This window comes from Oryzias latipes, chromosome 10 (genome assembly GCF_002234675.1).
Source record: "Oryzias latipes chromosome 10, ASM223467v1".
Classification (NCBI taxonomy): Eukaryota; Metazoa; Chordata; class Actinopteri; order Beloniformes; family Adrianichthyidae; genus Oryzias; species Oryzias latipes.
In genome coordinates, this window is record NC_019868.2 from 13,383,439 (window position 1) to 13,407,133 (window position 23,695).

Below are 23,695 nucleotides of genomic sequence, written 5' to 3' on the forward strand. Positions count from 1 at the left end.
ACACCAATGTGCTTTTGGAAGAATGGTCAAAAATTCCTATAAACACTCCTCAACCTTGTGGACAGCCTTCCCAGTAGAGTGGAAGCTGTATTAGCTGCAAACGGTGGACCAATATCATAATGAACTCTATGGGTTAGGAACGGGATGGCACTTCAATTCAATTGTGACTCAAGGCAGGTGAGTGAATACTGTTTGTTCATATAGTGTATGTAGTTGCTGTTTTTCAAATAGTGATATCGAAAAAACGTAACATAAAATGTTCCCTTAAATTAGCATTTTGTGCGCACATATTAGTATTCTGTCCACACAATTTGCTATTTTGTGGCCACAAATTAGCATTTAATTAGCATTTTGAGCGCATGTCTTGGTATTTTGTGCGAACAATGTATTATCTTGTGTGCATAAAGTAGTTATTATTAAAGGTATTTTTATGGTTATGTTTCTAATTTGTTTGTTTGCCTAATTTCAATCACAATGATGGTTTGAATGAATATAATTTTAGGGTCTGGCTATATAGAAAAAAATAACATATACAACACAGTAGACTTTTTTTTTTTGATAAACAATTTTATAGAACAATAATTATATTTTTTGATAACAAATCAATTGAAAAGTAAGAAATAACAAAAAACGGTGTGGTTTAAAAGGGAACAGTGCCCCCCACTTGCCACTTGCATTGAGATGAGTTTCTGAGCTCAGCACAGACGTTTGTGCTTTTCATCCCATCTTCCAGCAGCAGCAGCTCACTTTGGCGCACGCATCTCTCCAACGCAGTGCGGCTTTAAGAGCACCGAGGCTCTTAAATCTGCGCGTGACTCCTCCCTCCTCCGTGATGTCAGCGAGAGGGAGAGAGGTGGGCAGCATTGAGGAACTGAGTTCATACAATACTACTGAGACATCCACAGCTTAGCAGAGAGATACGGTGAACCGCCTATCCCGGCTCCTGTAAGTGATGCTGCACTGAGGCACACTTTGATCCAACTCCACTGGGGGAACGATGCACTCTTTGCACCCCTCATTTAAGAGTTATTTTCTTTTCTTTTTTGGCAGCGTGCGCTACCTTACGTCCGTTAAAGAAGTGGTTCTTGAATAAATTTGGTTTAAGGTGTCAGTTGTTCATTAGAAGTCTTTCCTTATTCTTTTTTTTTTCTTATCCTTTTTTTTTTTTACCCTCTTGGATTGAAGTTAGGCTCTCAGCACAAAGGGCAATTAAAGCGAGCCCGACTCTCATTCTGAGCTGGTGAAATTCCAAAATCACATTAAGGCTAGGGATACAAAGTTTCTTTGAAACAGCCTTGGATCACAGCGTATCTCCGCCTGTGGGATTGCGAGCTGAAGACAGCCGAAGAGGAATTACAGCATCTTCTCCTAACTAAGTTGATCGCTCCGCTTGCCATTTTGCGTCTTGCACGCCGGGACCACCTTTTTTGTTTTAGCGCATGGACAAGTTTTTAGAGTGGATAACATTTTTTTATTGGTTTTTATTATTTTCATTCTGATGAGGACCCTGTCTGCACGTTTTCTCACTTCAGACTAATTCATGGCACTCTTTTTTTCCGCTCCGGCGATGCGTTTTCGCCACGGTATTCACCGTTGACTTTTTTCCCTCCCTCCAATCCTTTTTCTACCGAGTATTAAAGGTGAGTGTTTCCTTTTCTCCTCAGAATACTTAAGTGTTCCAATGATTACAATCCATTATTTTCTGACCGTTTAACATAACTGGTTTATGTCCGGAGCGCATTTTCTGCAGCCTGAACATGTCAACATGATCGCGGATGCGCACTGCCGGAACCGGTTTTGTGCACCTAAAACAAAACCAAAAAATGGGCAACACTGAAGTTAGATCCTTCGTTTTGTGGCGGTACTGTGTCATTTCAGTGTTCGTGAGAATTCCTGGCTGGAGCTGCTCACACCACAACATGCACTTGTGCCGCCACAATCATGCGACTTTTTTCTCGGCAAAAGTGTGGATTATTGCTTTGGATAACTCTACTTCAGGCTTTACTTAGTATAATTTATCATAAATCACGATTTAGACCGGCACTCTGTTTAAAACCATCCAACTGCAGGGACTTATGTGTCCGGATTGTAGCACCGCGACCGCTAGGCTCCGTGCGTCAATGCGCAGCAACAGCGCGCTCCAGCATCTCCAGTTCACCTGTCACAGACCTCAGGGGCTTTTCTGTCTATTCTGATCATCAAGCCACTCTGGGACAAATAACACTTAACAAGCAGGATTTGCATTGTGCTGTTATGTGCTCCAACAGCCAGGTCAAATCTTAGCTGTTCAAAGATTTAACAGCCACAGTTGGTTGTTTCAACTTCTTTATGATATCTGTTGATTTGATTTTACAGTGTTTTTTAAGTACAGTTTTAAAAACAAAGCATTTGAAATTTAAAACAAACTTGTATTCGAATTTAGATAAACACGTATTTTCACAGTTGATGGAATGTTGAAAATGTATATGAAAGGCGTAAAATAGTTTTAATACTTTATTCTCTTTTATACCGTTTAAATGCATTTTCATCACTCCATTGACTGTAAAAATACACATTTTTTACACGCTATATATATGTGTGTGTGTGTGTGCGCATGTGTGTTATGGGAATCTGGATATTGGTAACTAACATTGTCAATGAGTTGAAATATTCCCAAACTGTCTTTTAAATAAATTGTGACCTTTCTGGTGCTTGTTTTGCTGCTATGTTTTACATCTGCGGTCTGATATCGTCTCGGAGCCGCTTTGTCCATATTCACCAAACCAATTAATAAGAAATAAAAAAAAGCCTGATATGTGTCTATTTAAACTGTCATCATCTTGATTTCCCAAATTCCCCAAAATACCGATAGCATTTTCATATGACATTAAAAAAAAATGTCAAATGGGTCCGTGATAGATCTAACAAAAGTTTAGCTCTTGGTTTTAAAGCAAACATTAATTTATATGTATACAAATCAGTAATTTAGCAAGCCAGGAGGCCAAGTGGGATAAAGTTGAACTCCATATATTTATGTATACATACACATTTGCATGTGTGGGCTGCCCTCTTGAGGAAAAGGATTATGATGTTGAAAATTAGCTTGCCAGCCAGCTAATGTAAATAAAGGATTGGCCAGTGATCATTTAATCGTGGTAATCGTGCAACTATTTAGGATTCAAGTTTATCAGAGACTCAGAGCTCACCAAATTCTGTGCAGTCTGACTTTTACCTAAACTCTATTACTCTGTCATACAGTTCAGGTTTGCTTTTGTCCTGATTTCAACCTTATTGTTGGACACTTCATTTTCCTCTATACAGAATAGATTTAGCTTTAGGTAATTGTTTGAAATTTACCAAATCCATCTATGCTCAACTGCAATTTTGTTTTCAACCAAAAAACAAAAACCAGGACTAAGAACTTTTTCTTTCCCTTCAAACCTCCTTGAATACAGAGACAGTTTTCACAAAAGCAGTGCTTGACAGCTGATTTATCAAAGCTTATTTTGTCTCAGACTCGGAGTAACCTACTGAAATTTTCCAAAAAAGAGCATTTTTAGGGGGTGAAGGCTGTTAGTGACAGTGGCTGTATATCTCTTCTCCACTGCTACTTTCATTGGATGCAAACAACAGGAAGACCCGTCTATCACGCTGTGATCGAGGGGCTGGTCAGCTCCCCTTCACTCTACCTCTCAAGAGGAAGGTTTGAGTTTGCCTGCTGGATTCAACCTGCTGTCTGGGGCTCAAAATAGTATTTCAGGAAGCATTTCAGGAGTATAATGAAATGTAAGCACAGGAGACACTCTAACTGACACCTAGAATCTCCCCGTTGTTACTTTTTCCCCTGCAGCACAGTTCCTTCACTCACTTAGTTTATCCCTCATGGACAGGTTTGCAAAGAGTTTTGACAAATGAAAAGAAAAGCAAATGCTGGGAAATCATATGGAGCAGGGAAAATAACCTGCATCAAGGTAATAACAGGGGCTAATCAGATGTGCCTTGCTTATGGAAGCATTAGGCTTTCTTTTAGGTCCTAATTTCAATATGAAATGTTAGAAATATGGTGTCTTTAAATTAACATGAGTTAAATTATCTTCCTTCGAATTTTTTTCCAACCTTCAAGATACTTTTATCTTTGTGTGTATTTGGAGTCTGCATAAATTCATTAGATAAGCACTCCTTAATTCTTTAGGAAATCATTTTCTGTTAATCCAAAGGACAGGCATCGGGATTATTATTTGTATTCTATGGATCATGGACTTCTACATCGTCTGAGCTCAGCTCTGAACATTCTGGTGATCACGGGTCAAAAAAATTCCTGCCCGCCGTCCGATAGATGAACATTTCATGAAGTGTGTTGCCGTAACCTAATAGCATATCTCTCATAGTGCTTTTGACAGGATTGCTGCACAACACTGTGCCCTGTGTGTGAAGAATGAAAACCACTGCAGTGATCAATGCCTCTTTTTTGTCCAACTGTTCTGTAATGAGTCTCATGCGGCTGCTTTGTGAGATATGTGCAGTCTCCTTGCACGTGTTGCACCAGTGTCTTGCAGTTGTTGCAGATTCTGAACCACTGTAATAAAATCCTTAATTTTAATCAATTCCCATTTGTCGGCAAGCTCACTTGCTATGAACTTTGGTGCCTTGCTAATTTAGGGGACCCCTGTTGTGCAGTTTAGGGAGTCACACATTTGAAGTTACTGTTTGACTTGTTTTAATTTCACACATAAAAAAAAGAAAATTATGATTCTCAGAGAGCTGCTTGTGATCCCTTGTTACTGCAGGTATGTGTGCATGATACAGTGCCAGCTTTAAAGCGTCGTGTGAAGACTTTCCAGACACATTTTGCCAGTCTTTGAAGGAAACTGATGTTTGCTTTTAAGTCAGCTGCCTGATGAATTCAAAGCAATATCTTCAAGAAAGTCATATTTAGTTAATAAACACTCAAGAGAGTTGGTGGACCTAAACACACGGCGGGAAAACGACTGAAGCCTTTGCCGATGAAAATATTGTGCAGAGAGCTACAGAGGCAGCCGGTATCATTAAGATAAGGGGGAGGGGGTACAATGTGTGCTGTAATGGCTTTACCCTGAAATGTTAAATAAGGTATTTTGCAAAATGTACTTTTATATAATTGCATTAGATTTGAAGTTTTTAGGCCTCATTAAAACCTGTGTGGCCAAACATGCGCTGACCTTTGGCTGCTGATGAGAATCACTTCCTTAATCTGTTAAACTGTTAATAGGTTAAATGAACAAATATGTCAAAATGTCACTTAGTAGACCAAACAAGCTAACTCTCCAGTAGTCTCCTAATTAAGTGATGGAAAGAAGTCAATATTTTATTCTATCACCTACATGCAAGGAAGTATGCCTTCCTCCTCATTTGCCAGCAACCTACTTTGGTTTTGTCCGTTTAGGTTCTTGCCCTTTAATAAGTGTTAGCATTTAAAAATCCCTAATTTTTCAGCCTTAAGCAACAGAGGCATTGGGCATGTGATGTGGGTTCTTAAAAGCTAATTTGTTTTCACACTGGATAGACATGCAGGGAGGGGATTTTTCTTCTTTTTCTACTCTTTATTAGTACATATCTACTATCTACAGTTGGAAGAGGTTTGATGGGAAATGTTGAAGCAAAACTCACAAATGTTGCTCCCGGCTTTTTTTTTTTGATAGATGCAAGACTTGATGTCATATAATTCCTCCCGGGCACAAACCACAATTATTAATTCCTCCTGCATGGTCAATTTTAAAATGGTTGGCATTCTAATTAGTCCCTGATTGGTCAAAGTTCAACTGGTTTAACTTTCAAAGCGCGTTCAATGGCTGCATGTTTTGTTGGTAGAGCCTGAAACCTAACTTAAAAACTTGCATAGTGATGCGTGAATTTGAGAGTTTTAAACATGGAACACACATCTATGCACTCATGGACTTTTCATTGCAAGTGGCTGCTAGAACTTGTATTGCTGAAGGTAGTGTGAAGGTAGGGAGGAAGAATGGTGCACAACTAAACATATTTAAGAGTGATCTGTTCATAGGAATTTTTATTACAAAAACAAAAAACTATAATAATTTGATAACCTCTACTTCTACATTAAAAAAAAAGAAAAGTTTCACATTGCTTCTTCTACTGCCATCAGTGTAAACAGGACTCTTATCTTACTCTGCTGGTTCACACACGCGGCCGTTCTTGAAACATTTGAGAGCTCAATTGTCTATATTCAGAGCAAACGAGGGTCTCCATTAATAGCTGCTGTCAAGCATTACAACGGTGAATTTGTGTGTGTGTGTGTGTGTGTTGTTGCACGAAAGCATCACAGCTTCAGGCACCGTTCTGCTTCCTCCAAATTAGCTGCAATCTGGATGTTTAGTGCACTTTAAGAAGACACTACAGCACTTTTTTTTCCCCCAGACTTGAATCAAGTTGGATACTTTGATTGTGTTTATTTATTTATTTATTTACTGGAGATGTTCCGAGTAACATTCTCTAAATCAGTGTTTTTCAAGTAAAGCACACCAGTGTGCTGTGGGAGATGGTCAGGTGTGCCGTGGGAAATTACCCTCATTAATTGATCTAAAAACATTTTCCATCTCCAGGATATCAGCTCTGTGTTCATCCAAACAGGCCCTGATAAAACACTGAGTAGTTAGGAATATGAAAGATCATAAAATACTTTTTCCTTTGTGTTTACTTGATTCTATTAAAGACATTTTGATAAGAATGACGGTACCGCGATTTAGCTGTTTTCTGAAAAGTCCCGCCCCTTTAACTGTCTCCACCAATCATTCTTGGAGGGCTAATCACACGTCATCAGTCTGACCAATCAGAAGTGGTTAAAGTCCTCACTTCCTTGTTCTGATTCTGCTCATAAAGTCTCTCAGTTTTAACAATAATACCAGCTAAAGCTCGTCTTTAGCGGTGTTGCTTTCCACAGAATCCGGTATCAGACTGTGGAACAAGTGAACAAAACAATGAAGTTAAGAGACGCGACTCTGTCTGCCCTTTTGCGGCAGTATTCACACTATCTCCCAGGATGCATTGGATTTAAGTGATGGTGTATCTGCGCTGCAACGAGTTTTCCTTGTTAAACGTCATGAAACCTCAACGAACACACATCAAACAGCTTTTAAATCTTCTAACTTAACTTATATTACATCTTTTATAGAAAAAAAACAGCGGCAACTTCCAGCTTTTTCTGCCATAATTATCACGAAAATGCATGTGAGATTGCGGAGGGGCTGTAGATCAATACAGACTATGAGTTTCTCTTTTACATTTTTGGATGCTGGTTTGCCGCTGGATTTTTGTCAAGGTTAAAGTGTGCCGTGGCTCAAAAAATGTTGAAAAACACTGCTCTTAATAATGTAGAGATGAATTCAAGGAATGTGTCAACTAATAATACATCTATGACTAATTTAGAAGAGGTTAGTTTCTAAACAAAAAACTAGAAATGTATTACAAACTGTCTTGAATTGTGTGTGTTGTACCATATTTACATTTATGTTTTATTTTCTTTTTCTTTTGTTTTTCTCTGTACTTTGGCAGAATTGCTGCAGCAGAAGTGAAGCACTCATCAAATCTCGAGTATGGACTTAGCAAGTCAAACATTTCCACTGGTGGTCCTTCTCACCTGTGTGTTAATACTATGCAAGGCCCAGGAGAGGGACTACATAGTGAAGGAAGAGCAGCCAGAGAACGTTCGCATTGGGAATCTGCTCAAGGATCTGGATCTCAACCTAGATCCTAGCATCAGGCTGTCCTCTCCCTTACAGTTCAAGCCGGTGTATAAAACAGGTGACGTGCCTTTGGTGAGAGTGGAGGCCAACACAGGAGAGATCTTTACCACCAACCACAGAATTGACCGGGAGAAGCTGTGCTCAGGAGTCTTCACTGAGAAACGCTGCTATTATGAGATTGAGGTGGCGGTATTACCTGACGAGATCTTTCGATTGGTCAAGATCCGGTTCCTGATTGAGGATGTGAATGACAACGCTCCACTTTTTCAGTCAACTGTAATAAATATCTCCATCCCGGAGAACACGGCCATCAACACCAGATACCCGGTACCTTCGGCGTTTGACCCTGATGTAGGGATCAATGGCATCCAAAATTATGAGTTGGTTAAGGTAAGAGGACAATTTCTCTTTTTTTTTTTTACACACACCACCAAAATTCATAAAAACACAATTGTATACATTTTACCTGTTGTAAAATTGTATTCTTACAAAGTGCCACAATAGAAATGTGGGTATCCATGTGTGCCAATCAGTGAGTTGTAAAAAAAAAAAAAATGATGTCATTACTTTCACTTAGCAACAGTTTATCAGCCTTCATACTAAAGCTCTTAAACAATCACCACAGATGTATTTTTTTTCATTGCAGTGACACTTAAATCAAACATTTTGCTAAAATATTAGCTTAGGTGAAAATTACTGCCCCATGTGGGACAAATTCTCTCTGGGATATAGGGCTCACTTGTTTCATTAGCTGTTCACAATAAGCTACTTCCATGTTAAAATGAGGCTAAATTTAGTGGTTCCAAAAGGTATGCTGTTGCTTCGTAATGAATTGGTTGGAAAACATGCTTTGCTGTCATGTTTTTGGCAGTGCCTCTGAAAATTCTGCTGAGACAGATGTCCTGTTCTTTGAGAGCTTTATGTTCAGTGATGGAAACTGGCACATGTACAGCAAATCAAACCCAAGGCGTGCCTCTATCCAACCCATCTTTCATTGATGGAATACGACTCCATGTGCTGGAATGCAGTGCTGCTAGATTTCTTAACATGAAACTTTTATCAACTGTATCTCTCCGCAAAACTTTTCTTGGCAGTAATTTTAAAACTTGAAAGTCTGCAAACTGCAAAAACATCTTAGTACAGTTTGGAGGAGTAGGATGTTGGGTCCCACCTTTCTCCTGAAATGATCTTGTTTTGTATTCAGGAGTCTTTAAGCAAAGCAAAAAAAAACCAAAAAATTATCTTGAAATATATTCATAACTAGCATGTGATTGTTATTCAATTAATGAAAAACCCTGGACTCAAAGAACTTGAGTAACTGTTGTGTTCTAGTAATTTAATAGAATGATACCATAAATAACTTTAAATGGCTTTTGGGGACACGCCACAATCCCTGGGCCAAGTTATCGCATCAACCATATGCCATTAGAGCAGCGCCTTTTTGTAGACTCAAAAAAGTATATTAAGCATAAAATTAATTGCATTTTTTAATAAACCAATTGATGACTGTCTTAAGTCAAAGTACGTTATTAAGCCAACCTGCTATTGATTATTTTTGTCCCTGCTTTGCCTGCAGCGTGCCACCTGATTGCATCAGTCCTGGTTAATTTATTAATTTTAATTAGTAAGCACACTTTTTTTCTGTTTGTTAGTTTAAGGATTTAGTGTATTATAATTCGTGCCTTGCATCAGTTTTGTCTTTAGACCTCCCAGAGTGATTAAGCAATGTGGAGAAGTTCTGTTGATCCATAAAAAAATTAGGCTCTGCAATGAAGATACAGTATGACCTACTTTTTCATAAAGCGTTGCACAGCTTAATACAGGGTATAGGCCTTAATATCTACATATCCATTATTTCTGCAAGAGAAAGAGCTAAAAGAAGTAGAGTATTTGCAACAATTACAGCACTTTCAGAGTGTGGGTTCAAAATACAGACTATAGTGTCCATTTTCCAACAATGTTTACTGTAAGAGAACAAAGCAAAGAGATAGAAGGAACTATATTATGCAAATAGATGCTTCATGCAACTCCGGGATTGTTTTATTTTGGTTGCCCTCTAATTGATGCACCATTAAACTGCAATTCAATACTATGGGTTAGCTAATGGAGTCAGCCTCAAACTCAGAATTGCAAGTTAATATTATGAGTTTTTTCTTCTTACAGTCTAGACAACGCATTCTGCTTTTTGCAATAAAGATGAAACAAGGACAATACAAATCCAGCGTTATTTAAGGAGGATTTTCTGAGCAGAGGTAGATGTTTTGGAGAGCACACCTTAAAAATACCTAACTTATTTATTTGCATAAATAGTATTTCTTCTTGCCAAGAAATCCCTAGCTTGAAATCTTTAGTATTTCAGTCTTAAAAAAAAAGAAAAAATATTCAATGTTCTAATAATAATGATCATCGAGAATCATTTTCTTTGCCCTTTTTACATTGTTTATCTCTTAATTGTCCATGTCTAGGCAACAGTCCAATAATCATTTGAAAAAAAATAATTCTGACAGCATTCATGGTTTTGCATACTTCATTCCCTTATTCTCATTATGTGTACCTAAAATTAAACATCTCCTCATATCTCAGCTTTCTCATGTTTTAATTGAGTAAAACAAAATAAGAATTATTAAAGAAGTCAGAGGCGCTTTCCGCTTTTTGTATCGTTTATTTCAGATGTGCACCAGAAAGCCAGGGGTTTAGAGAGGAAGGACTGTGCAAGGATTTCCTAGAATAGCTCTTGGCTGCTAAGCCACCCGTGGTCTGTCTCTGCATGGTCCTGTGAGATTTGTCTCAGAAGGTCCCTCAGAAAGATAGTTTGTCCACTTTTCTTTTGTTGTTCTAAAATTGTCGCTATTGTGTTGCACAGTCAACCATACTCTGTGGTGTGTTACTCCACACAGAACCTACCCCTGTTATCAACATACTGGACAAATAGAGACCCAGGAGCTCTTTTTTTGTAAAACTTCATCCTTTTTCAAAACTAAAACAGACAACACATTGCTTGTCCTGCACAATGTTGAAAAGAAAAAATCCACATAATGGTTGACGATTATGCTATGAAAGATAATTTGCTAACTGTAGTTTGTCTGAAAAGTTATCTGAAGAGTACTTTTTCAATATAAAATATATTGGAAAAATAATGTTTTGCTCACTACCTTATTGACTTTAAAGACCTACTCCAGTGAAAATCATGTTTGGGTGTATTTAACATGTTCTTGTAGCAAGTTTTTATGACATGTATTCATTCATGTATTTTATCCCTTTCGGGGTTGCTGGAGGTCATCCCGGCCACTTGCAAGCAAAGGCAGAAGACACCCTGGACAGGTTGCCAGTCTGTTGCAGGGCCTTATGACATGTATAAAATAATTTAAGTGTCAAATCACCTTTTCTTTATTCAAATTGGAATGAAAAAAGAGCAGATGAAAAAAAAAGAAAAAGCTCTCTTCTTATGACACAGCAAGTGCAATGGGAGGGCCAAAGTCTCACTCCTCTGCTGCATTCTGATGCATCCACTTTTAGACAAATAGACCCATGTACATCTTCATTTTCCAGGTCTGAGGTACCATCTGACTCAAAACTGTACGGCTGGATAGCTCTGATATTGCTCACCATTTGTGTTGCACTGCTAATGTTAGGTTGGGGTTGTAAGGGGTCGTAGGCTAACGGGAGAAAATATAAACAAAGGGATTACTGGGATATCAGCGGAGGCTTACTTCCGCGCCAATAGTCCCACCCACAAGTCTTTCAGGTGAACTCCTTCTGCTCTGCAGAGACTATGTCCTAGAAAATGACAGTTGTTTTTTTTAATTTAGCCTAAAAACAGCATAATCATAATTAAAAGACCACTGGGAACACTTTTATAACAGATCAAAGTTATGATAGAGTGGGACTTAAATAAAATATGATATAACACAGATATGTGTTTGATATAACTGAGTAATACACTTTACTGTCTTAACTCTGAAAATCATGACAGACCTGAGCCAGTTCATATTTTTAACAATTTAGTCAACTTTGAATTTTTTTTTAATTACAAAAACAAAATTAATTATGGGTAGTCTGATCCTTGGGCTCTATTCTCAACATTTTAATTTGTTTGCTTTTTTAAAAAGCTATCATACTGTTGAAGTTCACAAAAAGAGATAAAAAAAAAAATCCCTCTTCTTTTGTTTTAATTATATTGAGTAGCAAAAAGGGGAAGATAAATGTAAGAGTGAGGGCAGGACAAAGCAAAGTCCCGTTTAAAAAAATAAAGAGGTGCCATGCCTTGTGATAAATAGCCATTTAGCCCTGTTCATGGCCTTCAGCATGACTATTCCTCCTGATGCATTCACAGTCTAATCTGAGTCAGCTGTGAGTTTTAAAAAGGTCATCAACTTGAGTGAATGATGCGTCCACCTATAATCTGAGGCACTGTTTGCAGGATGAGCTTCATAGACGCCCTTCTCTCATCATCAGCAACCCCTGCTTCTGTCAGTTTCAGTAAATCATTTTTATTTAAATTAGCCAACTCTCATTCAATTGTGCAGTGCATTCACCCCACATATGCAGCTCTGCTGGAGACCCGGAGCCTTTTAATGTGGAACAAAAAAAACAACTCATCACAGTCCAGGAAGGATTGCACGTACAGTACAACTGTACGTGTGGCAGAAGACTGACGTAAGGTTTAATGTGCACACTTAGCCACTTAGAGAGCTTTGTCCTTCTCTCTCAGCCTTAAGGTATCCAGTGAGTGATTCATGTTAGTATTTGGCCTTTTCTTAGCCTGCCCTAGATCTTATCGCAATCCACCAGACTAATTTTGCATTCAGGAGAATGCACAGCCTTAGAGAAAGCTCTCTTCAACTTATTGAAATGCGCTGAGAGTTCTGCTGTCAGTTGTAAAATTGTCTGAAACCAAGACAAAAGCAGAGAACTGCTAGCTCATAAATCATTGTGCAACATTCCCTTTGACACATGCTAACTCAACATCCTACTATTATCATCAGGATTTTGGATGCAGACGCTGAATAGAATCTACGAACTAGTCAAACAACTGTGGCTTGAGAGACCCTATAGAACAGTATAGCTCCAAACGATGGTTTGAGCCTTTAAGTTATGGGGAAACCACTTTGCAGAAAGATTTGTCACATGGAAGTTTCCCAATATTTTTTGCACCACTTTTGCTTCTCTCTATGATTTCAGCCTGCCACGAGGATCACAGAATAAGGTCTGAAAGGATCAGTGCTGCAGTGTGAGCTGTTTTAAGTAGTTCTGTCAATCACTGACGTGTCGACAACATTCCCTCTGCAAGCAATTTTTCAGAGTACACAATAATTTACATGCTGCAGCCGCACGTTTGCGTGCGTTGGCTACAGCACTGAGTTGGCACGAGGGCAGCTCTACGTTTTGAAATATACTACCAACTCTTGTGCTCGCTGGTTGAAATGGCCCTGCCGTGAATTATGAGAATGTACATATCTTAATCTCATTTGATAGCTCTGCCTAGACGGGGTAATCTTTTGCAACATAATGTGAAGCATGAAGCTTATCTCTTTAAAGAGGATGCTTTTTCCTGTTTTAGCATGAAACTGCTTCTGACTGAAAGAGCTTCAAAGGGCTTCTTTGTTTCATAATGTGCATGCAGGTCATTCGCGGGCTTGATCTTCTGTTTATTTTCTCCCTGTGCTCTCTTTTTCTTCTATTTTCTGCTGCTGCTCTATTTCTTTCCTACTTTACACTTTCCTGCCTTTCCATATTTATGAATGTATACCATTTATTGGTATAAATTAACTTCTTTTGAAAAGAGTTATTTACTATTTACTATTGACAATTGCACATTTTTTATGTATAACACATCTATTATACTTTTTAATAGGTTTATTTTCCTCCACTTTTAATAATAAATGTAAAAATTGCTCCTGCAAATTCATGTTGTCATTGTGATTTTTTTAAAACTTTTTTTGTTTTTTTAGCTCCTAAAAATTAGCTTAAATGATCAAAAGTGTTTTTTTTTGTTTTTTTATTCAACAAGAGATGAACCAAACCTAAAATCTTGGTGAAGGCAGAAAAAATTACTAAACAGTGTTAATAATGAAAAAAAAAAAAAAAAAGATGCCTGAAATACAGTGTCTTCGACTGTGGTTTGTGAAATGATGGCTTATGTTTAAAACAGATTTAATACCTTATTCACTTTTCCTCTGGGTTGAGTTTTTAAAATGTTTGTGAGACACAAATCACAAACCCAGCTGATCATTACCATGTTTGCTCATTTGCAAGGACCCTGCTGAGTTGAGCAGAGTAAAGCCAATAACCAGCTGCCTGAGGTGTAAAAATTCCTATTGACATTCATCAGATTTCATAAAAGAAGACAACAAATGATTTTAATACAGCAGTAAGTTTGCACTAACAACAATGAAAAGCTGTCTAAGAAATTGCGAAGATCTTAACGCCAATGAAAACTCTTCTTTATATAAAACAACACCTGAATTATATCTTATCCATCACTTGTTAAAGAGCAGGTTCCTCTTTGTGTTTGTAACACTGTTTTATATTGTTTTAAATCCTCTTTAACAATGATAGTAACTGTAATAATAATTATTTTTAAAAATACAAATGAGGGAGAAACAACAAACAGCAAATTATGTTTCCCCTTGTTTCAAAATGCCTTTTGTTTTTTGTGTACTTAAATTTTAAAGCTGATCATAACTAATTACAATTGTGTTGCTTTGTCTTCCAGAGTGTCACTGAGTTCGGCTTAGACATTATCGAGACTCCTGAAGGGGACAAGTGGCCACAACTCATTGTTCAGCAAAACCTTGATCGGGAGAAGAGGGACACTTTTGTTATGAAGATCAAAGTGGAAGATGGTGGAAACCCTCCCAAATCCAGCACTGCCATTCTCCAAGTTACTATCTCTGATGTAAATGACAATCGTCCTATCTTTCAAGACAGTGAGCTGGAGGTCTCAGTGCCAGAGAATGCTCCAACAGGAACATCAGTTGCTCAGCTCCATGCGACCGACGCAGACTGGGGATCCAATGCACAGATACACTTTGCCTTCAGCAACCAGATTTCTTCCTCAACCAAACGTCATTTTGCCATCAACAGCTCTACTGGACTGATCACTGTGAAGCAACCTCTAGACAGGGAGGTGACCCCTGTTCACAAACTCATCGTCCTGGCAAGTGACGGTGGCTCAACCCCATCCAGAGCCACAGTAATTGTAAATGTCACAGATGTAAATGACAATGTTCCTGCTATAGACACTAGGTACATTATCAACCTTGTAAATGGCACGGTTCTGCTCTCTGAGAATGCACCCCTTAACACCAAAATAGCCCTTATTACTGTTACTGACAAGGATGCAGATCTGTATGGAAAAGTGGCTTGCTACACGGACCATGATGTTCCTTTCCGGCTGAAACCTGTCTTTAATGACCAGTTTTTACTTGAGACGGCTGCCCCCTTAGATTATGAGACAACTCGAGAATACGCCATTAAGATAGTGGCCTCAGATAGAGGGACACCCCCTTTGAATACTTCAGCTATGGTCTTAATTAAAATTAAGGATGAGAATGACAATGCACCCATCTTTCCTCAGCCTGAAATTCAACTTTCAATACCAGAGAACAATGACCCATCAACACAATTGATAAAAATCAGCGCTACAGATGCAGATAGTGGAAGTAATGCTGAGATCATCTATACCCTTGGCCCCGATGCACCTGATGGGTTTCACATAGACAGACGTTCAGGAATCCTGTCTGTTGGCAAGCGCTTGGATAGAGAAAAGCAGGAACGATTTTCATTCATCGTCATAGCAAGAGACAATGGCTCTACACCGCTGCAGAGCAATGTCACTGTTAGGCTAATTGTTCAAGACCTTAATGACAACAGCCCTGCTTTCACACACCCAGAGTACAACTTCTACGTACCTGAGAACCTGCCACTCTATGGAACTGTTGGGTTAATCACAGTGACAGATGCAGACGCGGGTGACAATGCTGCTATCACCCTGTCCATTTTGAATGGTAAAGACAATTTTATTATCGACCCCCAGACTGGTGTGATCAAACCAAACATCACCTTTGACAGGGAGCAGCAAAGCTCCTACACATTTATGGTCAAGGCAATTGATGGAGGGCAGCCTCCCACCTCTTCCTATGCCAAGGTCACTATCAATGTTGTTGATGTAAATGACAATCGTCCTGTGTTTGTCATCCCGTCCTCCAATTACTCATACGACCTCGTGCGCACCACCACCACCCCTGGTGCTGTGGTGACAAGAGTGTTTGCCATTGACAATGACACCGGTATGAATGCTGAGCTGCAGTACAGTATTATCAGCAGCATCATCATCACATCTAGGGTCTCCCCTCGAGGTCTTTTTACCATCGATAAAATATCAGGTAATATAACCCTGCAAGAAAAAATAGTTGGAGCTGATTTGGGACTGCATAGGCTGGTGGTCAAGGTCAGAGATTTAGGCCAGCCTGAGTCTTTACAGGCTATCACACTTGTTCACCTGTTTGTCAATGACACTGTCTCAAATGCTACCTTTATTCAAGAGCAGCTGCGAAAAAGTATGGAAACACCTTTGGATCGAAACATAGGGGACAGTGAGGTGACTCCTCAAGCTAATGGATATGTAATTGTTGTCATAGCTATCATAGCAGGAACCATGACTGTCATATTGGTGATATTTGTTACGGCCTTGGTGCGTTGCCGGCAGACACCCAGGCATAAAGTGGTGCAGAAAGGCAAGCAAAGTGGAGAATGGGTTTCACCAAACCAAGATAATCGCCAGATTAAGAAGAAGAAGAAGAGAAAGAAGAGATCACCCAAGAGCCTTCTTCTGAACTTTGTGACAATAGATGAGTCCAAGCCTGATGACCCTACTCATGAGCATGTTAACGGTACATTGGATCTCCCTGTGGAGCTAGAGGAGCAAACCATGGGGAAATACAATTGGGCAACTACGCCTACTACCTTCAAACCTGACAGCCCAGATTTAGCCAAGCATTACAAGTCTGCATCCCCTCAGCCCACATTTCAAATTAAACCGGAAACTCCTGTGGCCCCAAAGAAACACCATGTGATCCAGGAGCTCCCCTTGGACAACACTTTTGTGGTGGGCTGTGATTCACTTTCCAAGTGCTCATCGACTAGCTCTGACCCATACAGTGTCTCAGAGTGCAGCTGTCAGGGGGGATTCAAGACTTCGGGGCAAATCACCACCCGACAGGTAATTCATGACTTCCTTTTTAAATCCACCCACACTAGCCTCCATTCACAACCCCCTTGCTATTCCCTTGTAGGCTATGTGAAAGGGAGAGGGCAGGAGCATGAAACAAAGGGAAGTGGTCACACAAACTACGATCATGTTTACATGAATGTCATGTGTACCTAAGATATCGGAATACTTCAGGGAAAAGAAAATATATATATATATATATATATATATATATATATATATATATATATATATATATATATATATATTTTTTTTTTTGTTACACCATTTGTCATTTCAACCAGGTAAACCTTTCCTGAAGCCAGGTCTCTTTTAATCCTACTATACAGGCAGCCATTTGAAGTGGAATTCTGCATTCTAAAGCTTTGTTTATAACAGGTTTGATCTGTAAACATGGCTGTGAAGGATGGCATTTTTATTATTCGAAAAATTCTTGAAAAATTATGATTGAACTCTTATAAAGATACAATAGAGATTAAAAGCTAAGTTAGTTTCACATTTCTAAGGCATCTTTAGCAAAATGTAAAGGTGCAACTATAACATCAGATATTTGTTAAGCCAAAAAGTATAAAAGTAAAAGCCTGTCAAAAAAGATTTTCCTTGCGAAACAAAGCTCAACCATTAAATGTTCTTAAGGCCTCACTGGGGTTTTGTGAAGGTAAAGTTTATTTGAATGCCAAGGTACCGCAAAGGGCTTATGATTCCCTGAGAGACATGTGCCAAGTGCAAAGAGCCCCCAATAAATAAAAGCTGGCAAGGGAAATAAATGTAAATCAGATGTAAGGAGAGGTGCTTAGTGCTGACAGGCCGAGCGCGGTGCTGTTGTGAAGTCTGCCTACTGCTGCGGGTCACAGGGATCAAGGCGATGCAAAGCCTTGATACTAATAAACTTAAACACCAAGAGAGCAGTAGTCCATAAAAAGCCTGCCTGGCCAACTTTGCATTAAACTCGTAAATTTTCCAAGTTAACGGCCCCAATTATTGTTATAAAAGGCAAATGTTTATTCTAATTTTTTGCTTTTTTTCTCTCTTTTGTTGGCTTGCCTTAAACTTAACCCACAAAAAATGTTTACAACTTAGGCAATGGTGACTGTTTGACAGTTCAATGAACATTATTATTGGTGTGTCCCCAACACATGACTAAAGGTGCATGTTGACCCTAACTTACAGGATTGAAGGATCCACAGTTGATTAGCTCTGAGGTGTTCACACGTACACAAGGAACTTGTCTTGATTTTCAATTTTTTTTTCCTTTTTGTTTTTAAAAATGTTTTTATTTTTACTTTAAAATTTAGTTTTGGTTGCACTGGCTCTGTTTCTCTCTCCAGTGTTGATCATAATTACCAAAACTGTCACTCATTCATTTCTGGGTCAATTTCTTTATTTTGCATCATTTCTTTTTTTATATTTCTTTTACATCAGGTGCTTTATTTTGTTCATGTCTGCAGTTTCATACGGCTCACTGTTTCTAAACCTCTGGCTTAGTTCTGTCTCCTCTCCATGACATCTACCAAGCTTTAAAATGCAACATAACATAGTTGTTGTAAATGACTGTTGATCCTGCAAAGTATTGTACTTAGGCTAATTTATGAAGACACCCACACAGAGATAATAGTCATTCCCTTCATCCACCTTTTATTTGAAACCCTAGTTAAAAGCTATGCCCTGCCATGGTACATTACACATAAGCCTACTACATGCCCCTGGTACTAAAGATTTAATCCATAATGTGTTTATACGACACACTGACAAGTTGTCAGAATGATTTTCCTCTCGTATGCAAAGTCACTGCCAGGAAATGTGCAAGATTTAGTTAGTGTTCACCAATTCTGAATACGATGCTTTAGGAATTTTTTGGGATGCAGATTTAAATAGGTTTATTTATTTATTTTTCTCGTTTGTTGCTGTTTGTATTGGAACATTTTCGTGCCAATAATTTAAAGTCTATGAATATTTGATTAGTAAACGTTCTCCCAAATCTTTGACACTCCGTTTGTATCTCATTACTTCTAATCTGATTATTTCTCTCATCTATATAAAGACAGGGTTGACGTTTCAGCTTTGTTAACCGATTCCTGCATGTACATTTACATGACAGAAAGGTTTTATTCACCAGCCTATTATTAAGTGATGCTAGACTGACAACCTATAGATTTTTTTTTCACCCTGGAGGAACTGACAAGTGATTCCTCCCACTTTAGACATTAGATTTCCCATCAGTTTAAAGTGCGCTTATTTAAAGCTTGTGGCACATAAAACTGCATGACGCTATACCCAAAGAGAATCCGTGGCTGCAAAGGTTAATTAAATACACTAAAGGGTTAATCACTCGTAATACAGAATGATTAAAATCGCTGTAATTGGTTTGTGAATTAGGCTGATTGTAAAAGAAAAAAAATGACAGCCTTTTTTTCAAGATTTATTTATGATGCCATAAACTCGTTTTGGGTGACTCCTTTCTGAAATCCAAAGTGAAGTGGTGTCGCTCTGTTTCTTGAGTAAGAACACTTAAAACCAGCGCTCCTTCAAAAAGAGCGGTTCTTGGTTTTATCAAATTAGGTTAAAACAATATTTTACCACTCTGCAATTGGGTTGAAATCCCTTTAAGGGTACTTCTTAAAACAAAAGCATCGTTTGTTCCTTAAGTGCCAGTTATTCTGCCTCCTTGGTATAACTCAATGTGAGAAATCCTAAGGCAGAGATCATAGGCAGCAGGTTGAGCTCTCTCTTTTTCTTTATCACAGTGACAGACGACACTTTACTGACTTTGGAGTGGTCGGTCACGAACCTAAAGCTTGTGAAAAAAAGAAATATCAGAGAAAAAATGTAAAAACCAGCCACAGAATAATAATGAGGAAGAACAAAAGAGGAGATAATTATGGTTGAAGGTCACCAAAATGTTTTCAGGGACTTTACAGATGCAGCTGATAAAGACTAAAGCTTGTAAAAATACTTCAGAGACTGCAGATTTGTGCCACCATATGGCTTCATTACACAGTGAAGGCTGTAGTTGCAAATGCCAGCCTCCTCTTTCCCTCCTTTCTCTTCACAGTTTTAATGCTTCTCATCATTTTCCGTTAACCCCTTCCCCTTTGGAATTAGAGGTCAATCTGCCTCCAGTGATGAGGAGGTCTTGTTAAACCATGCTCTTGGGGGTGTGGGGGGGATCAAACAACCACCACCCTTCTTGAACTATTTCAGACACCACCATAAGTCTTCAATGAAAACTAAAAAAAAGGGTTAAAGCATCACTTTGTTAAGGAGATGTTGCTTTATAAGTCTAACCTCGTGCAGCACAATTCAGGAGAACATTTTGCGGTGTTACATCACCCACATGCACTTCACATTTTTATCAAATTCCCCTATGGCCAGCAGATTTACTGGTTAGCTTTACATGCATCCATGCCTCTTTCAGGTTTAAAAATTGAAAAGATTGCAGAACGAGGTTGAAAGAACACATGCTAAAATATGTGTTTGAAGTAGATAGTTGAGGTTTGAACCATTCTGAGAAATCTTTATTTTTTTAATTTAGGATATAAGTCCATGCTGTTTTCATATTTTTGTTTTACTTTATCCTATGTATGTACACCATATAGCCATTGTATTTTCAATCATCAAGTCTCCATGACGTAAGCACCATCAGATCCGACTGTCTCTGTTTCAATTACTCACAGACGTGTTGCTACCTTTTCTGAGGAACAGCAATTTTTATTCTGTACATATCAGAGGACCCACTGGCAAGGGTCCGGATGAAAGCGTGGGCCTAAATTGATCCAAATGCTTGTTTTAGGGGGAAAAAAGAGAGTGCTGCTCTAGTGTGGTGGGAGACAAAAAAAAAAGACAAATTGGGAGTCCTAATTGATAAAATTTTATGCTCTGATAAGTACAGGAAAAAGGGCCAAACTTGTGACACCTGTAGCATTCTTCAAGGAAACCTGACATAATGAAACGTTGATTGCCAGACGTACCTTGAAGAATGCTTTCTTTTCTTTTATCTTCTGTCCAGAGATTTCTTTTTTATTCCATGTTTGACGTAGCCTCACACTGACACTGATAAGGCTACAAGCTTAAGTTGCTCAGAGCTCAATGACATAGTAACTACAATCTCCCTATATCTGTCTGTCTCTCTATATTTCAGGAGATGGCACTGAAGCCACCACACTATGGCACACTCTGTGGCACAGGTACAGCTCGCTCCCACAGGATTAAAATCAATCTCTAGCTCCTACTTCCAAAAGAGAGAACAAAAAGGGACAAAAGAGGGAGAGGTCAAAGGGAGGAAAGAAGGAAGGCAAGAATTGATGAGGTGACACAAGTACTTTATAGTCTCTGCTGCCTCAAAGTCCACCTCTTCATTCAGTCCAGTAAATTCAAAAGATTCTTGAAAGGGAAAAGTGGAAGGGCGCCTCCCCTAAAGGAAATTCAACAAACTCCTTCTGTAAATCTGCTGGTATTGAAGAGAAAATGAACTTTTTCTGCTACGTTTTATCTGAATCAGTGTGGGTTGTTTGCCCAAAACCTTATTCAAAAAAGAAAGAAGAAAAAAAAATCCACCAAATCTGTAGCATAGTGGTCAAATACGGTCAGTGGATCTGTAAACTATGTTTATATGTATGTATGTAAATCCACCAGAATTGATGGTGTTTAGTATTTATTTTTTTGCAATTCTTTGCCTTGTTTTTTAAGAACTTTTTTCATGTTGTTCTATCTGGAACTAGTGACGTATATTGTGCTGCAGGGCCTACAAACCCAAGGCTTACATTGGTATTAGATTTTTCTTTTTTATTTTTTTTATTTTTAATAACTGTGCTAAAGATTGCCACGTTGTTATTACACTGGAAGAAGTGGTAGGACATGTTTAATGCTTTGAGCTAAGCCACAATCACAAGGGACTAACTGCTGGGGTCACAATCAAAAGCTGTTTATGTAGGGCAGAATTAAAGAGCGCAGGGCCTAACCTTTTGTGTGCCCTGTCTTTCACTAAATCAGTAGTGATTTAAACAGAAAGAAACACAATAAAATGATTCCAGATGGTGAAAAAAATGAATAAAAGTAATCCCTCGCCAGTGGTTCACATCAATTGGTGGACCTAAGGGAAAAAAAAGAGTTTGTAGATTTGCTTGAACTGAAAAAAAAAGTCCTCTTTTTTTTAAAGAACACAACAAAGAGGTCATCCAGCATTAAATGTTTAAAAGCTACAGTTAGGTCGCATTGGGCAGGAACATTTGCTTTGGGTTAATCAGTCCTCTTCTGAGCATTGGTTTGTTCTAACTTCTCCTGTAGAATCATCGCTTATCCAACTGGCCTCCTTTTTACAGTAAACACCAGTAACTGATGTGATGGATTAGCAGCTTTATTGCTCAATAGTGTTACTAAGTGGTGAGTTAAAGAATTATTTGGTAGCTAAAGCCTAATGCTTAATATAAAAATGTCAACAGACACATACGTGGAATCCAACATACGTCCGCAACTACACCGTAATTAGAGTGATCAAAATAGGCATAGCCATAGTACACATACACAGTCTACAGACTATGTCCAACTTTAAAGTTTCAATTTGATCTGTGTCACCAGATTTTTTATCGAAGGGGGTATGTTTATGTAAATTTGGTAACAAATGTATTCACCATGGCATAGGAGCCACAGTATGAAATATACATCCTAGCACTGTGTAATCATTAGATTTGCTTAATCCTTGGGGGAAACTATATATATATATATATATATATATATATTCATGGAGAGAGCTTTTGTTCTTGTAAGGAAGCCTGAACACCTCACTTTTATTCAGTGTGAAGTACAATATGCACCTTACACAATCTTTGTAATTGACTTTGGTTTGCCAGTGTGGACAAAACTGTAAATGTTTTGTTTATGTATGTGTGCGCCTCTGAAAATTATTAAAGTCTTTTGCATTGTACTCCGTATTTTTATGACTGTTCTTGTTCACTGTTTTCAAGCATCAATGTTAGCGGATGTTTCTCGATTCAGTTGTTTATGCACAGAAAAAAGGTTTTAACCTCTAGAAACTTCGATTTGCATGGTGAAGTCAATACATAGGTTTATTTCAACAAAGAGATGCAAGGGTTTGAAGTAAGAGTTTGAAGAAATTAAGGAATCAGACATGCATGATTAATTAGAAACTGATGAAAAGTGTAAATGTAAATCTGGCTCCAACTTCCTTTGAAGTGCAGACAAAAAGCGCTAAAACAACAAGGGGAAAAAATGATGAATGCCTTCCTTTTTTTGTTCTCCTTTCCTTGAAAGCTGATAAAGATCATTTGATAATGATGGCTCTCCAATTATGGTGAACAGTAGAGCACAAATGCGGGATTTCACACATCTGAGAGGCTGTGAGAAGGTAGAATAACCGCAGCTCAAACATCGCGTTGTGCAGACCTTATGCAGATTGGATGCATAAATACAGACTTGAAAGGCATGAAAGAAAGTCTGACAACAGAAAATGTTTAATTGCTTATCAAAGTTATATCATATTTTTAAACAGAGAGGGAGCTAATCAGGTCCCCTGGGGAAATTGTCCTTGGTGATTTCAGAAAATAGTGTTTTCCAAAGAAGTGCATTCTGATTAAAAAAAATGCATAAATGTCAGCTTACTAATAATAGACAGTCATAAAAATGTTAAATGCGGTGCCTCAATAAAAAAACAGGAATCATGGATGTATAGGGAGGGATCGGCTGACAAAAACACATAAATAGGACTCTTCTTCTGTTGTGCATGGAGGAA

The 23,695-nt window shown here is 38.4% G+C and overlaps 1 protein-coding gene across 2 annotated transcripts in view; it reads left to right on the plus strand.

Annotated features, from left to right (window-relative positions):
• The first annotated feature begins 870 nt into the window (after positions 1-870).
• Positions 871-23,695, plus strand: part of LOC101161492 (protocadherin-11 X-linked) — a 116,136-nt gene continuing 93,311 nt past the window's right edge. The window contains exons 1-4 of one of the 2 annotated variants that reach the window (XM_011480064.3): positions 873-1,640; positions 7,528-8,108; positions 14,434-16,941; positions 21,089-22,870. In XM_011480064.3, the coding sequence (XP_011478366.1) occupies positions 7,569-8,108; positions 14,434-16,941; positions 21,089-21,172 (3,132 nt within the window). In that variant the 5' untranslated portion in view covers positions 873-1,640; positions 7,528-7,568 and the 3' untranslated portion in view covers positions 21,173-22,870. Of the gene's footprint in view, positions 1,641-7,527; positions 8,109-14,433; positions 16,942-21,088; positions 22,871-23,695 lie in introns of those variants that run through there. The other variant, XM_023959099.1, reaches the window with a different exon arrangement.